Source organism: Camelus dromedarius, chromosome 33, assembly GCF_036321535.1.
Source record: "Camelus dromedarius isolate mCamDro1 chromosome 33, mCamDro1.pat, whole genome shotgun sequence".
Taxonomy (NCBI): domain Eukaryota; kingdom Metazoa; phylum Chordata; class Mammalia; order Artiodactyla; family Camelidae; genus Camelus; species Camelus dromedarius.
The window spans coordinates 8,499,243-8,516,316 of NC_087468.1; the positions used below are offsets into that span (position 1 = coordinate 8,499,243).

At 48.3% G+C, this 17,074-nt stretch overlaps 1 protein-coding gene and 2 non-coding genes across 3 annotated transcripts in view; 1 reads left to right on the top strand and 2 right to left on the bottom strand.

The window, feature by feature from the left end:
• The first annotated feature begins 1,571 nt into the window (after window positions 1-1,571).
• Window positions 1,572-17,074, top strand: part of RFX8 (regulatory factor X8) — a 47,670-nt gene continuing 32,167 nt past the window's right edge. The window contains 4 exon segments of the mRNA XM_031441077.2: window positions 1,572-1,702; window positions 6,172-6,295; window positions 14,875-14,936; window positions 16,271-16,357. Of these exon segments, the coding sequence (XP_031296937.2) occupies window positions 1,629-1,702; window positions 6,172-6,295; window positions 14,875-14,936; window positions 16,271-16,357 (347 nt within the window). The 5' untranslated portion in view covers window positions 1,572-1,628.
• On the bottom strand, window positions 14,977-15,048 carry TRNAA-GGC (transfer RNA alanine (anticodon GGC)). The gene has a single exon. It is a non-coding gene; the product is annotated as a tRNA-Ala (tRNA).
• On the bottom strand, window positions 15,656-15,727 carry TRNAT-GGU (transfer RNA threonine (anticodon GGU)). The gene has a single exon. It is a non-coding gene; the product is annotated as a tRNA-Thr (tRNA).

The following is a 17,074-nucleotide window of genomic DNA, read 5'->3' on the forward strand; positions in this document are numbered from 1 at the left end:
TAACAGTCAGCTCTTCTCTTGGTTATTTCCAATCTCTGTGGAAATAGCTGGGCATCTTGGGGAGTTTCTTGGGTGGCAGGCAGCTGCTGCAGGACCAGCTTGAGGATGGAAGGAGCCATGCTCTCAGCTTCCACAGGTCAGAGAAGGATGCCCAATACTGGGGACCCAGGATATGAATACTTAGTCCAAAGCAAAGCCCATGAAGGGACCTCGCAGGGCTCCCGCCCAAGGCACTGAGGGACCTGCCACTTCTTCTAGAAACAGCCAGAGGAGAAGGGCTGACCTCGAGAGAACTGCCTTGGAGGACCTGCTGTATCACTTGCCTTTGTAGCTTCCTCTCTCCTGCTGGTCCTCCATCAACGTTGCCTTTCCACCTTCCCCGTCAGGAGTCTCCTGGCGCTGTCTGAGGCCCGCTGCTGCCAACCTGTTTCTCACTCACAGAGCTGGCCTCTCATCCTTGTCAGGTCATGAGGGAGTCTCTCCAGACCCAGTTCCCCTCAGTTCCCGGCCTGAGAGGGGCTGATGTGGGGTCAACTCTCCCCTCCTGGATGTCTATTTAAAGCAGCCAATCCTAAACAAGGAAATTCGGCTGAGAAGGTAGAGCTAACAGTGGCCCCCATCACTTGTTAAAGGCAAGTCCTTCCCACTTACCTGCCCACCCCATTCCTACATCCTCCTCCCCACCAAAAAAACAAACAAACAAACAAACAAAAAAAAAAACCAAAACTCCCCAAGCTTCAGGACTAGGCTAATCCCAGGCACAGTTCCCCAGAGGAAAGCCAGATGCTATCTGAGGTTGGCTTCAGTGACCTGCTCAAACCTCAGGGCTGAGGCTTGGCAATGAATGTCCTGCGATGTCTCCTCTGGGACTGCCCATTCTTTCCTCTCCCCGAACCCCCATTCTTTCTGTCTCTCTGAGTTTGACAGTCCTGGGTACCACATATAAGTGGAGTCATTCTTTCGTATCTGGCTTGCTTCATTGGGCCTTCTTGGACCTCAGAACCTCTGGGGGTGGCGTTTGGGCGGCGACATTTTTGAAATCTGCCCAAGTAATTCCAAAGTGCAGCCAGGGTTGAGGACCATCGCTGATCAAACACGGTGACCTGACTTGAAATACGTGCGGATATTGGGTTTTGCCGGATGCTTCCTTGTTTGATTGATTGATTGATTGATTGGAAGGTGGGAGGACCCCCACGTGTGCTTCTGTCCTGGGATCTTTTGATCTCAGAAGGGGCGACACCGCCCCCAAACCCTCAAAGCAGGGGCAGGGCTTGGCCTGAGCGCCGTCCTGCGCCCCCAGAGCCCAGCAGGCCCCCGGCCCTAGCTCCCTGTGCCCCCACTTCCCGCGGGCTTCCCGCGAGTCCCCGCCCTCCTCTGCCCCCGCGCGCTTCCCGCGCGCCCCCAGGCCCCGCCCCGTCCCCGGGCTCCCGGCGCCCACCGCGTGCCCCGCGTACCCCGCAGTTCCCTCGTCCCGCGCTCCCCTTGCTCCCCGCGCTCCCCTTGCTCCCCGCGCCCCCCTGCTCCGCGCGCCCCGCTCTAAAGTAAACACCGAGGAGCGGCGGCGGCCGGACAGTGCGTCGCCGCCGCCCGCTAGCTCGCTGCCTCGGTGCTGCGGACCGGTCTGAGCCATGGCCGAGGTTGTGCCGGCCTCCCTGTCGGGGAGCGCGGGCGGCCGGAGCCTGCACAGCGGCATCATTCAGTGGTGAGCGGCCTGGGGTCGGGCTGGGGCCCATGGGTGGGAGAGGGGGGCCAGGGAGGGGACGCGTCGCTCCCTCCGCTGCGCCCCCCGGGACCTGGGGCCAAGTGCCGGGGGGGCGACCGCCTGCGCCCTGGGGCCCTGAGAAAAGGCCTGAGGGACAGCTGTTCTCCCGCAGGACTGGCGCCTTTTCGTGCTGGTTGGGATGGGACTGGACACACACCCTCTCACACGCGATGGGGCAGGGTGGGTTTCCCACCTGGGGGTCGCCTGTGGGCCCCACTTCCCGTGGGAAGCAATCCAGCCTGCCCCGCACCGGGGGGCTTGTTGGGACGGGCGCTTACGACTATGTGTGGAAGCACGCGCGGAGTCCGCCAGGGGAGGAAATGTTTTCTCTGTGCTCCATCCAGAATAGATGTTTCCCCCACTTAAAGCAGAGCCGTTTTTAGCTCCAACAATGCATTCCACATTGTTTGTGAAATTCGCTTCTGGCCATTTAAATAGAGGAAGAAACAACGGGAAAGAAAAATACTCTTAGCCCTTGGGACTGATGAACTCATGGGCTTGTAGCTCTTCGTAAATAGGAAGATAATTGAAACCAGTCCTAAAACCTTTGTTTTATAAGATGAATAACTAGTAGATACCTGATTACCTTTTTTTTTTTTTTAAGTTTTAAGGAATATTTCTCAGGAAAGACTCTCTGACAAAGTTGTATGAGTGAATTAGAAAAATGAAAGGTGTGTTTGTGATTATAACCCAAAAAGTCCTACGTGGTCACGGCTTTCCTCCAAGAGAAAGTAAGAGGGAAAAAAATCAAAAGAATAAACATTGAAGGGCACACATCGCGTGGCGTGTTACACAGCAGGGCCCTCATTCCTTCACACTCACCCGGACCTCTCAGGTATCAGTGCAAGGGCGCACGATGCCGCTGTCAGCTTCTGGGCAACTGTTTAGTAAGTTAGAGCTTCTAGGGCATGAAGAAGTCCAGAGACTTGGAAGAATGATTAGCGATTCAAAAAACCACCTGGACATTCTCCTCGGGTCATTTGTGAACTGACAGGATGCAGGTGCCCTAGGTCTCTTAGGATGGTGTTCAAGTCCTGTGCGTCAAGTTCCTATCCATGCAGTCCTCTGACCCAGGTAGTGGGGGAGTGTCATGCTCTTCAGGTTTGGGGAGGGGAGGGGCAATGACAGAACTAGGGCAGAGTTTCCCCTGGAGGACTCACTCTGTAGGCATCCAGTCTAGGAGGTGCAGTGCTCAACAGATCCTTGTGCTACCTACCCAAAGTTCAATAACAGAAATTGATTAACAGGCCAGATGAGAAATTCAGGCATGGGTTTATCGAGGGGAGTGAAAACAAGTGACAGGTGCCCTTGCTCGCTCCCAGAGGGGGTGAGCTGATTCCTGAAATGGGGTGAGGGTGAGGGCAGATCCATGGGTGGGGATGTGGCTTAGGTGGGCCACCCACTCTCTTGGTGGTGCTGTGTGCAGGGGTCATGACCAGTTCCCTGATTTTACTCTGGGCACCTCAGAAGTGGCAGCTGGGTTTTGGCCTTTTTGTATCTTATGGTTCACAATTTGCCCCAACTGTGCATCCGTGCCGTTATTTTTAGTCCCTTATAGTTTCTCTGTGTTCTGTTGGTCAAAGAGACGTTTGTCCAGGTGCCAGCACTGAAGTAAAGGGTCCCAGGTCCCAGCCTATCTGAATTGCAAGGGGGTTTTGACACTGGCATTAAAAATGCAGCCCAGACCACTTGTCACTCACTGGGGTGGCCATTATCAAACAAGCGAAGTGGAAAATAATAAATATTGGTGAGGATGTGAAGCAGTTAGAACCCACGTGCACTGTTGCTGGGAATGTAAACTGGTGCAGCCACCTTGGAAAATAGTATGGCGATTCCTCAACAGATTGAAAACAGAACATTGCTGTATGATCCAGAGGTTCCCCCTTCTGGGCATGCACCCCAAAGAACTGAGAGCAGGGACTTGAGCAGGTACCGCTACCCCCATGTGCAGAGCGGCATGATGCACAGTAGCCAAAGGTGGCGGTACCCGGAGTGTACAGGACGGACAAACGAGAGCCCCTCCACCTGCCACTCTTCCAGTAGATGTGTGCTGGCCCCTCCCACAGGCCGTCCCTGAGATCTGGCTGCAAACTTTAGGGGAAAGACCAAAGGGACGTGGTCAGAACTAGGGTGAATCCCTTGGAACCGCAGCAGAGTCACCAAGTAGCAGTACAGGGCTCAGAACCAGGAGGCAGCCCCTCCCCTGTGTGTGCAGAGAAAAGACTCGGGCCGTGGACCTTTATTGGTACATTATTAATAGTGTATTTGGCCTTAACCGTCCACCCAGACGGCAATCAGACTCTGCAATGTCATTCTGAAATAGGACAAAAGAGACTCGGAGCAAATGAATTTCAGTGACAAGGAAGAACAACTTGCAAAAGTTTAAACGAGAGTTCTTTTTCAGGAGTGATTGATTACTTTATATGTTTATTTTTTAAGGCGGTGGTTCCGTGACTCTATCAGTCCTAGCTCTGAATAAACCAAAGTGAGTTTGAACTTGATGTCAGTCACACTACCCTGCAGCTCCCCAAGTGAACCAGCATTTTTCTGATTCTTCAGGTATAGGTTTTGCATATATCAGCAAGTGGCATCTTACCAAAAGAAATATAAATGTCACCTAGGTGTGCGAATTTGCCATTTGCCACTGGTGCCCCATGCCACCAGTGACATCACCCCGTATTCAACCTTGAGCCATGTAATTGGCCCCACAGCTGCTATAATTGAGGCATTGTGATGTATCCAGAGTGCCAGGTTCCCACCCTGATGCTGTGGGAGACCTTCAGAAAATCCCCTCCTTGGACCCAGACTGGGTTGAACGGTGCCTGACCCCCCAAAACACATGTCCATCTGGAATCTCAGAATGTGACCTTGTTTGGAAATAGGGTCTTCACAGATGTAACCAGTTAAGAGGAGATCCCCCAGGATTGGGGTGGGCCCTAAATCAAATCATGGGCATCTTTGTAAGAAGAGGCGAGTCCCCTGGGAGAGGAGACGGCAGGTGAAGGCAGAGGCAGACTTGAGTGATGCGTCCAGGAGCCCAGGGTTTCTGACAGTCGCCAGAAGCAAGGAGGAAATCATGGAAGAGATGCTCCCTCAGGACCTCTGGAAGGGATCAACCCAACAGACACCTTGATTTTGGACTTTCAGCCTCCGGAACTGTGACAGAATACATTCCTGTTGTTTTAAGCCACCTGGCCTATGGTCATTTGTTACCTGAGGAAACCAATACAGGGCCCAAGACTTCCCCCGCCCCCCGTATGTTGGCTTTTCCTCCTTCTGGGAAGCAGACGGGGTTAACAGTGTGGCCCTCAACTCTCAAGGAAAGGAACTTTAGGCCTCGGCATGCCTCATCCCAGAAAATACACTCTATGTCCTCAGTAAGAAGGGAGATGTGTTGTTGCTAAATTCCCTGCTAAAAAAATGCTGTGTTTAAAAATTAGGCTGGCTTGCTTTTTTAAAGGATGAGGAGAAACCTGCCAGTCTGTCCCCAGCAAGTTAAGGGAAGGCTGTGATGGGATGCCACTTCAGACACCGGCCACCCTCACTCCTTGCCCCACTCACTCCCATACGTGTTGCTGGAACAGGCACCCGGCTGTGCCCTCCGGGCCCGACTGTGGGCCACAGTAGACCCCCTGTGGCCAGGGGACCCCACCTGCCCTAGGGCCCAGGAGCATTTGGGGCAGTTGAAGCTCCCGCCTTGAGCAGAGGCCTGGTGCTGCGGGTCACATCTGAACGCTACTGGGCTCTGTAAAATCAATCAATCAATCAATCAATCAAATTACCCACCACCAAAGAAAGTCTAAAAAGTTAAAATAAAAAATAAAATAAACTATATAAAAAAAAAGAATCAAAATGTAGTGGCCCACCCTAAATCACTCGGGTTTAAACACATGCAGACGACCGCTTCAGGGGGTGGGAGGGGTTGTGCACACCTGTCCCGGGTCACAGGTGCTCAGACACTGGGAGCCGCGCTGGCCCCAGCAGCCACCTGCGCGGGGATTGGCCCTATGAGTGTGGGGGAGGTAATGTTTTGTGTCTCAGCAGGTAAATCATTCTCTGCTTCACAGATACAGAGATCTTGGCTGCAACCTTTATAAAGTTACGTGAAATAGTGTCCACTGAGTTCAGTATTTTGGGCTTCTTTTCAATATGCCCACACACCAAAAATATTTAAAACAACCACCGCAGACCCACCACGGTGATCCTGTGAAGGCCCACAGTCGGTGCACTTAACTGTGGGCTGCGCACAAAAGGGTGCATTTTGGATGCTGAGGGGTGGGCTTTCGCATTTGGTAAATCAAATATAATTCGTTTCGTTGGCTCCCACACTTGTGTCCGGCCGCTGATCCTTATCCAGGCTGTAGAAAACCCGATGCCAGTCTCCTCTTCCTGGTCTTCCTCGCCCGCAGGTTGGTGGACAATTTCTGCGTCTGCGAAGGGTGCAGTGTGCCTCGCTGCCTCATGTACGAGATGTACGTGGAGACCTACGGGCAGGATGCTCAGAACCAAGTTAACCCCGCCATGTTCGGGAAGGTAGGCCTGTGAATCTCAAAATGCAGTGTTCTCTGAGTCAAAAAAAATATGCAAGTGAAATGATGAGGAAATGCTGGGATTTACTGGGGCCTAGTGGGTTCACTGGGTATAATTGGCTTCCCTCTGGGAACCAACCAGATGGCTAGCATCCATTTTCGTCTCCATTGGAAAGCCGTTCCATCCTTCGTCCACACGTCATAGTGAGGGGCCAGGATGGGTATGGAGTGGGGTTGCTTCTGTCTAAGAGAATGCATCCTTGGCAGCCCCAGGTACTCCAGATGCTCAGCCAGGTTGGGCCATTATTCCTTGTGTAGAAATGCCGCAGCTCAGCACCACGCAAGCTCTGAGAGCAACTTTGCAGTGTCAGCTGGTCCTCCCCACAATCTGGTGGTACCTGCAGAACTCCTGGGCTCTCAGAGGTTTCCTCTGGAGGGTGAGAGCTCCATATGATATACAGCACGCACTAGCACAAGGATGGCCTGAGACCCTCCACATTCAACAGAGATTTATGGAGCAGCTGCTGTGTGCCAGCACTGTTTCAGATGCTGAGGGTACAGCAATGAACGGAACAGAGAAAAGTTCCTCCCTTTACTACACTTATTATATCCACTTACTATATTATAGTTGAGGGAGACAGATATAAGATAACGTATGTAGTATATTAGAGGTATAGAGCAGGAAGAGGAAAGGAGGTGTGTGCATATGTGTGGGTGTGGGTGTGTGTGTGGGTGTGTGTGTGTATTTGGGAAAGACTTGCAATTGGAGGGAAGGCCTTCCTGAGAAGTAACATTTGAGTCTAGACTTCGAACAGGTGAGGCAGTGAGTATGTGGATATGTGAGCAATGAGCAGTGTAGGCAGAGCCAGTGCAAAGGCCCTGAGGCAGGTGAGCACCCAAGCAACAAGGAGGCTGCAATGGCTGCAGTGGGGAGACCAGGGAGAGACAACCAGGGGGTCAACTCAGGGAGGTGGGAGGAGCCCAAGTGTGCAAGGATTAGACGGATTTAGCAGGGGCTGTTGGGAGGAGGGGTCCAATTCTGGGTGAATTTGGAAGCCAGAGCCAATAAGATTTGTTGATGAAAGAATTAATAGAATCAAGGGACCTAATTGTTATTAAATTAACAATAATAACTTTCAACCATATATTGCATCATATTTCTTTTCAGTCGGGTTTTTAGGAATAGACAGGCATCTACTCAAAACAAGTTAAAGGGAGAATTTTTTTTTTAATTGAAGTACAGTCAGTTACAATGTGTCAATTTCTGGTGTACAGCACCATGTCCCAGTCATGCATATACATACATATATTCATTTTCATAATTTTTTCATTAAAGTTTATTACAAGATATTGAACATCATTCCCTGTGCTATAACAGAAGAAACTTTTTTTTAAAATCTATTTTTATATATAGTGGCTAACATTTGTAAATCTCAAACTCCACCTGACTCCTCGCAGGCCTGGTGCAGCTCACAGCCTGCAAGATCGGACCCCTTGGGGCTGCCACCTGGCTTGGGCTGAAATGGTCCAGGGACAAGGAGCCTGCTCACCAGGCTGCAGAGATGCTAATTCAACTTCCCACACCTTCTTTCCTTCTTCTTTTCCTTCCTGCTCCCTCGTTCTCAGTGGTCCTCAGTGGATAGAAGCAAATTGGTTCCTGACACGCTCTCATCATTCCCTGATTCCCTCTGGTTATCTGTTCTTTTTGTCAATGTGACAAACATCTGTGAATCCGCCGCCGTGTGGGAGCCATGTCACCAGTGCCCCATTCCGTCTCCCTGCCCTCCTCACTGTGGGAGTCATCAACGCCTCATCGTGATCTTGCCTTTTTGAAAAGAGCTTTAGTGCATTTATGTCTTTTTTTTTTTAACTTTTGACCACCCTCACCCATCTTGCCTACCCTCACCTGCCGCCACCCCCTGCCTCTGGCAACCACCAATCTGTTCCCTGCGTCGCTGAGTTTGGCGTTTTTGTTTTTGTTTGGTTTTGTTGTTCTTGTTTTTAGATTCCACAAGTGAGATCATAACGTATTTGGCTTTCTCTGACTTTTTTCATATTCATGTATTTCTTTTAAAAAGCGTATTATTAATTTTTGTGGCTTAACTTTTTGAAAAGGAGTATCATGTTATTTGCCATCTTCGGGGATTTTTTCCATATTGGAAGAATCTTCCAATATGGCAGCTGCTGAAATATTTGAAACAATCATTTACACCTCCCTGTCTCCCCTTCTCCACTGAGTACTCCTGGCTCCCCAATTTTTACTTTCCCGCCCACTTGTTTCTTTATGATCTCAATTGATGGGTGTTTCTCTCAGAGGGTAACTGGTTCCCCAGGGAGTACGACCCGCTGTCTCAGGAGTGCTCAGAGGACGGGGCTCTTATTTTTATTTTGTAATTTTGGGGGTTGCTTTCCTCCTTCCATGTCACTCTGCTGATTTCATCTGAAGCTTGCAGTCAACAAAAATAACCCTTACGTTGTGGGGGTAAGGTATAACTCAGTGGTAGAGTATGTGTTTAGTGTGCACAAAGTCCTGGGTTCAATAAATAAATAAATACACATAATTACCCCACCCTACCCAACAAAAATCATTTAAAAATTTAAAAAATAGACAAAAAAATTTTTTAAATAAAAAGTGATGGTTTAAAAAAAACCCTCAAGTGTTTTTTCACACACATTATAGTGAAGCCAGCCCTCCCAAACCTGCTTTGCAAACTGTGACCTGCTCCACGCAAATACCAAATACTGATGTCCTGGTTATCGGATTGTTGTCACCATGCAGGTGACTGCTGGAACCAAGGGTGGCTGTTCCCTGTGGTCAGGCTTCTGCGTATGGACCTGGAGCACCGTCTAGACTCTTCTCAGCCTGCTGACCTCGCACGTTTGATTAGCATGTCTGCTATCCGTCACTCAGTAAATCAAAGGCAGGCTGGACACGTGCGAGGCGTTCGGCACAGGCTGGAGCTGGCTGGGTGTCTCTGGGGAAGGTTTCTGACCAGCCAGGAATTCCCCCGCTGCCTTATCATTCGGCCCATGCTCTGCTGTTGCGTCACCCCGCGTACTGGGACGCTTCCTCAAGGACTTGGCTGGGTCCTGGCTACCCCGGCACCGTGGCGTTTTCCTCATCTGGCCGCCTTATCAGATGGAAGTGGGGTGACTTTGGCTTGGCATGTCTGGGCTCTGTGTGATCCCTATTTCCTTCTTTTAAGAAATCAAAGGCTCTTTTTCAAAGCCTCTTTTTCATTTTCTTACAAGTGGTTTCCCCTCAGGGCAGTCCCATCAAGGGGTATTCCAGAGAGATCAAAAGAGCCTCCAGTGTGTGACAATGGGCACTTGTTTCACATTTTCCGTCTTCAGACTTCCCTTAGAATCCATCCCCGAGACACTGAGGTCCTGACTCTCAGTTCTTATTGGGAATTTGCCCAAAGAATGAGCCCATTGGGTGGCGCTGGTGTTGGGAACGGACCCTGTGCTGCCCACTGTGTGACTAAACGGAGGAGGGAGAGGAAGAGGAAAAGGATGTGACCCCAGAGCATGTTTACAAGAGAAACAACGAAATCCCCAATTCTCATTTCCTCCCCCGTCCCCTGGGAGTGGAGCGGAGTCCAGACTCCACACCGAGTTCCTGTGCAGATGCGGGGTGTTTCTCGCGCTCCCGGGCAGCCCCGGGCACGTGGTGGCTCAGCTCAGTCCCCGCGCACGTGACCTCTTACCTGGATTAGGGGGTTTCCGTAACACTTCCTTTTTAAAAGTCACATTTACTGTTGTTTCTGTGATTGTAAAAGTAACGCACTGCCTTTATAGAAAATGTGGGAGTTGGAGAAAAGGGTGTAAAAGAAGAAAATTAATGCCGGCTACGGCCTCACTGTCCAGGGATGCAACCACACATGCGGCTCGTTTCCAAGCCCGTGCACACAGGCACACAGTGGGGCCAGCAGGGGTGGGGGAGTGACCACCGTGGCCTCTCTGTTCCCCATGTCCCTTGGGGCCTGCTCACTGCGTGGTTCTTCCTTGATTCTGACTGAACATCTGAGCATCTCTCTAGAAATCCCAGGGTGGAACAAAGCCCCGTTTTCATCCCAGTTTATCAGATGCCTAGAGCGTCCAGCCCCATCCAAACTGAGCTGGGTTTAAAGTGGAATCTTTTCCCCAGTCCTCCGCGAGGTTTCTTGCCAGCAGAGAATGAGATGTGGGGCTTCCTCCCTCCCCTTTCCCCTCTCCATCGCTGGGCGTTGGTTGGGCCCCTGTGGGAGGGGGGAGGCGAACGTGGCTGGAAAGTTTCTGCTGCACGGCTTCACGCTTTGGGGAACTAGGCAGATTCTTGTCTCCCGGTCCCTTTGGTGGCTTCTTCAGGGCAGCCTTGGGAAGATTCTAGCATGCACCGCTTGCTTTGGCAAATAACTCTTTCCGGAGCCAGGCCGCCCATCCCAGGGGCCTTGCTGGGCAGAGTCCAGGCTCTCCCCCGTGTCAGCTCTTTATCACGGAAACTACCCTGCCGTATGTGGCCTGGACGGACTGGATGTGCTGGCCACTTTCCTCTGCCTGTCTGCCAAGGACACCGACCAGCCGCCCCTCGTCAGCCTGGAGTCCTGTGCCCTCCCCAGACCTCACTGCAGGGGCCTCATGATAAACCCTTCAAGTGAACCCCTGAGTCCCCTTCCGCTGGGACCGGCGTGACCGGACCACCCGTCCTGCACACCCTTCAAAGGTAACGGGGTGGTCTTGCAACAAGGAATCCCCTTACAGGTCCTCCTCCCTCTACCTCATGGTGGATGATTTGAGTTGAGGGCTTTCTAGGGTTTTAAAGCCAAATTTCAGCTGTATGCCTGAGGGTGTGACTCCCCTGGGGGACGTGGCCCCAGTTCACATTGGTGACAGGTCTCTGTTTTGTCTTCGCCCCATCCTCTTGTGTAAACACTACGTGGATGGATGGGTGGATGGAGAGATGGATGGGCAGCAGGTGGACAGTGTGCAATACGGTAGACGTTTTAACAGCACTAAGCCTGGAATCGGACTGATTAGGTTATGACCCTGGGCAAGCTGTTTAGCCTTTTTGTGCCTCAAGTACGTCATCTGTGAAATGAGAATATTCATAATGTTAATAATAGTACCTCCTCTGTGAGAGGTTTTGAGGGAACTAATGAGAAAACATGTGTGAAGAGAATTGAGCAGTGCTGGCACATAGCATCTGAGAGCCGTTAACTTTTATAATTACATAAATGCCCGTTTTTACTTAGAATATCGTAAATACTTTCACATTAAAATCTTTCTAAATGCATGTTGTACAATGGCTGTAAAATATTTTTTGGGTGTTCCAGGATTCATTTAACCATTTTCCCCATTGGAAATTTAGGACGTTTATAATTTTTCTCGAAGTAACATAGGTGTCCATCTGTATCTGGTAAATTTTTTCTCAGAGACTATTGTTACCTGTCCCGAGAGTTCTTGACATTCTTACCCAAATCCATAATATTCTTAACCTAGGAAATTTGTTGGGTAAGAACTATATTTGACTGTTTCAATTTGCACTTGTTATGTAATTAGGGAAGATGAGTCTTGACATGTGTTTTGGTCATATATGTCATGTGTGTACACGTGTTATCAGCAGATCAGTTTCTATTAGGGCATTAGTGTTTTTCTAATTGATTTTTTTTTAATTTTGTTAAGTCTTTTTTTGGGGGTGGGGGTAATTAGGTTTTTATTGATTTATTTATAATAAAGGCACTGGGACTTGAACCCAGGGCCTGGGGCATGCTAAGCATACGCTCTACCCCTGCGCTCTACCTACCCCCACCCCCTGTGATTTGTATGCGCTGTGTATGCTAAGTAAGTGTGTATGTTTGTTTTCCTTATTATTTCCATCTTTTGGAAAGAATCATCTCAGTTGGTTTTTAAATTTAAACTGTGCGGTTTCCGATCATAAAGTGAAATCACAGGACAGTCTGGGGTTGGAGTGACTCAGTCAAATAAGACGTGCAGATTACTGGGCCGCCAGGCAGCTGGGCAGTTTCTCTCGGCTTCTCCCTCCAAAACGCCAGATGATCTGCCAGGGCGTTGGACCTGAGCCTGCTGCATACTTTGTAATGATTCTTCTAGGTGCCTGTTATTTTACAACTAGACAAAGAGGAAAGGTTTTAAGTGACTTTCTTGAGAGGAGATGAACATGTCAGAAGCTGCTGTTGTGAGTAGGAGCTCCTGGCTCCTCATTCTGCACTTAGACTTCGCTGACTTTTTCTTTCATTTCCTGTCATTTATTTCGTCATCTACATCGATTTTCATTGTAGATTTTGGTTCTCTCTGAAGGAACTTCTTGATTTGGCCTCACAACCTTGATGGCGTTTTTATTTTTAAATGTATGTGTTTCTTCTCCTCCTCCTCCCCCTTCCCTCCCCCTCCTCCCCTCCCTCCTCCTGCTCTCTTCCCCCTCCCCCTCCTCTTCCTCCTTCCCCTCCCCCCCTTCTCCTCCTCCTCCTCCTTCTTTTTTGGTGGGGGGAGGTAATTAAGTTTATTCATTTTAATTTTATTGATTTATTTTTAATGGAGGTACTGGAGATGGAACCCAGGACCTCGTGCATGCTAAGTATGCGCTCTACCACTGAGCTATACACACCCCACATTCGATGTTTAATCGTGCCAGATTGGCACCCCCACCCGCACCCCCTCCCCATCCCTTCCTTGTGCCTCCACACCCCAGCATGACTGGCTTCCCGTGGGAAGAGGTAGGTCCTGGAGCCAGAAGACAGAAATGTCTCAAGACGCTGTCAAATCCTGCTGCTTGGAAGCTAAGAGAAAAAGAGAGAAGGCGGCAGGCGTGGAGGCGGAATGATTACAGAGAGGACTGTAGAAAAATCACAGAAATCAGTGCATGGCTGCTGGGAGCACCCTGCCTTCCTGCTCCATATTTTTGTGACTTTACCATGGTCCAGGATTTCCTCTCTCAACAGACATGCACTTGGATGCCATCCTTGTCATGGACCTTTGCTAATTAGGAAAATGGAACAGACTTCTTTTTTTTTTTTTTTAGGGCTTTTTGTTTTTATTTCATATACTTTTTATGCTTTTTATTTTTTTATGTTTTTAACTTTTTTATTGAGTTATAGTCATTTTACAATGTTGTGTCAAATTCCAGTGTAGAGCACAATTTTTCAGTTATACATGAACATACATATATTCATTGTCACATTTTTTTCGCTGTGAGCTACCACAAGATCTTGTATATATTTCCCTGTGCTATACAGTATAATCTTGTTTATCTATTCTTCATGCACCTCTCAGTGCCTACAAATTTTGAAATCCCAGGCTGTCCCTTCCCACCCCTTGCCCCCTTGGCAACCATAAATTTGTATTCTATATCTATGAGTCTGTTTCTGTTTTGTATTTATGTTCTTTTTTTTTTAATTCCACATATGAGCAATCTCATATGGTATTTTTCTTTCTCTTTCTGGCTTACTTCACTTAGAATGACATTCTCCAGGGACATCCATGTTGCTGCAAATGGTGTTACATTGTCATTTTTATGGCTGAATAGTATTCCATTGTATAAATATACCACAGCTTCTTTATCCAGTCATCTGTTGATGGACATTTAGGCTGTTTCCATGTCTTGGCTATTGTAAATAGTGCTGCTATGAACATTGGGGTGCAGGTGACAGACTTCGTTCTTTTTAATGTAACTGATCATAAACGTAGTCCCTATCAGTGCCCTCTAACAAAACGTACATCAGAAAGATCACTGGCGGATGAGAAGTGGAGTCAGAAGTAGCCCTGTTAATCAGTATTTAATAGCGTTTGCCAACAAAGCCTTTAAACATAGAAAACAAACTATGGTTACCAAGGAGAAAAGGAGTGGGAGGAGGGATAAATTAGGAGTTTGGAATTGGCAGATACACACTGCTATATATAAAATAGATAAACAACGAGGACTTACTGTACAGCGCAGGAAACTATATTCATGTAGTTGGAATAAACTATAATGGAAAAGAAACTGAAAAAGAACGTGTATATATGTATGTATATGTATAACTAAATCACGTTGCTGTACACCCGAAACTAATGCAATGTCATAAACGAGCTATACTTCAGTTTTAAAAAAAATTAGGGGAACAAATGCACAGTAAAAAACTGAGGTGACAATCCCACTGGAAAAGGGAAAACAGCAAAATGGTGAGGCACTCACATGATGGGCTTCTACCCAGTATTAGGGGTCCCCTGTTTTCAGAGGATTTTTAATGACGGGGGGTGGGGAATGTTTCCGGTACACGGCGTTGGGAAGAAAGTGGAAATCAGAGCTGCAAACGTGCTAACTGCGAGGCCAGCTGTTTGCTGTGTAGACCCACAGAATCCACACAGCGCGAGGCTTTGGCAAAAAGACGGGAAGGAACTGTGTGGAGGTTTACGTGGCGGATTCCCCCGAGGAGTATGTTTCCTTCTTTATACTTGTCTGATTTTTCCAAATTTCATTTACATACGTTTTCTTAATTGTCAGAAAAGAGGAAACGCAGTCGAAACATTGTAAGGGAGGAAGTTGGAAGTTCTACTTGTAAATTTTCAAACTGCAGCTTTAAATCTGGCTGCTTCTTCTTCTAGCTTGTGCACTTGGTTTTTCCTGAGCTTGGTACCCGAAGGCTGGGCACGAGAGGAAGTGCCAGGTAGGTTTATCATTTTTGTTTTATTTTCATTTTTTTTTAATGGAGGCGCTGGGGATCGAACCCAGGACCTCGTGCATGCCAAGCACACACTCTACCACTGAACTATACCCCCAACCCCTTATTGTTTATTTTCAATCAAGAAAAGTCTGTACCCACCTCCTCCCATTTATTTTCAATGTTAAAAACAAACATTTTGAAAAATAGCAAGATGGGTGACCAAAACCACACAGAACTAAAGAAATGATAAATATCAACTCTTACAAAAGAGTTCCCATACAACAAAGGGAATTCCTAGTGCCTGCTGTGAATCAGGTGATGCCAGAGCCCAATGTTAGCTTCTGTTTTCTTGAGAGATTTTGTTAAAACACAAGAGTCATAATGTGTTTTTCTCTTTCATCACTTCAGTCGTCTAGACATGTCAGTGTCTAATTGTTGAACTAGTTAAGTAATTACACATATAGAAGAATAAAACTGTCTTAATTATTCTTTGAAGTAAAATTTCTAAAGCATTCATCTAATTCGTGTACTGAATTATATTCAGGAGACTAGGTACCTGGCTATATTTTTCATGTAAAGGGGAAGTCCAGTGTTAGCAGGTGCATCCAGTTACTCAATTATTAACTAATTAATATATATAATGTATAATGTGTAATTAACTAAATAATTAACTGCCACTCAATTGTTATTTGTTGCTTATGTCTTAATTTTTCCCCCTTCATGGGGGGCACTGGGGATTGAACCCAGGATCTCGTGCACACCAAGCACACGCTCTATCACTGAGCTATACCCCCACCCCCTTGTTTATTTTCAATCAAGAAAAGTCAGGAGAAATCAGTGAGATTAGGCAATCGGTAAGAGGGATGGAAGCCAAGTTAGGGAAGGAGCCTGCCACCCAGGAAGGAGTTGAAGGCATGGAAGAGTTTGCCAAGCTAAACACGGGGCAAGAGTTAATTGGAAAAAATTTTGCTCTGCTGCTGTGAGTCTATATGAACCACTGCGGTTCCCGGGCTCAGCAGAGGAGGAGCCGCCTTCCTACTGGGGGACCGAGAACCCAAGTCCAGTTCAGCAGCGGGAGCACTGGCATCGTCCCACGTCACTCTGAGAAGGTCAGCGGCAGAAGCAGCAGGAGGCTTCCCTGTGGCCTCTCTGAGATTAGAGGGAAGTTGTAAGTCAGGAAAGCAGAAACATCCAAGTAGACTGATTGGCTTTTCCTAATAAATGGCCACTGATGGAACCCAGAGAACTCCAGGTCTCCATGGGCTGACCTGTCCTGTGTCTTCTCTGAAGCATGGCAGTGGTTGGACATCATCTTTCAGACAACCTGTATTTTCCAGGTATCACTATGATGGAATCTGTATCAAGAAAAGCTCGTTCTTCTATGCCCAGTATTGCTACCTTCTGGGTGAAAAACGGTATCACAGGTTAGTACCTGTCATTATGTATTGGGGTCATAAGTCACAGGTTGGTTAATGTTAGGACCGTTTGTATTTCAGGTGAACCTAACTGGTTTTCTGGCTGGTCTGCCATTTATCCCTTTTAAAGATGGAGACACACACGTCATGTCAACACTCTTGACATGGGCGCTTGGACGTGGGGAGCGTCAGTCTCGGGCAACATCATTGGCCAGAGAAATGCGTATCCCGTTTGTTTCCTTGGATGTTTGTTCATCATCATCTCAGTTGCCAAAGCTGTTTTTCCGTTGAGAAAGTTTATTCTTCTCAACCGCTCTGTAAAATTTGACAGAATTGGCCCCTTCTCTCTTGAGCCCGCAGAACTCTGCCTCATCCGGTTGCTTCCCCAGAAGGCCCCCTTCTGCTTCTCTCTCCCTCCCCATCAGGTGCAGGCATTTCCCTGAGAGCCAGCCTGTTCTAATCAGTGGTGTTCTTCCCACCCTCTGGCCCCAAGACATCGTGTCCTTTTTTATCCTTCACCTCTGGCTCCCTCGGGGGTGACTCTCCTTCTAGATTGTTCTCACTGGTCCTCACATCTCCCACGTCTTCGGCCCTTGTCTCTGGCTTTCTACCAGACATTTCTGTCTAGATGACCCACGGGTGCCTGGCTCCAAGGAGGTGGAAATTTATCATCTCCCTCCAGCTCCTCTATGACCCTCGACTTCCTTGTTTCCATCTATAACCCCA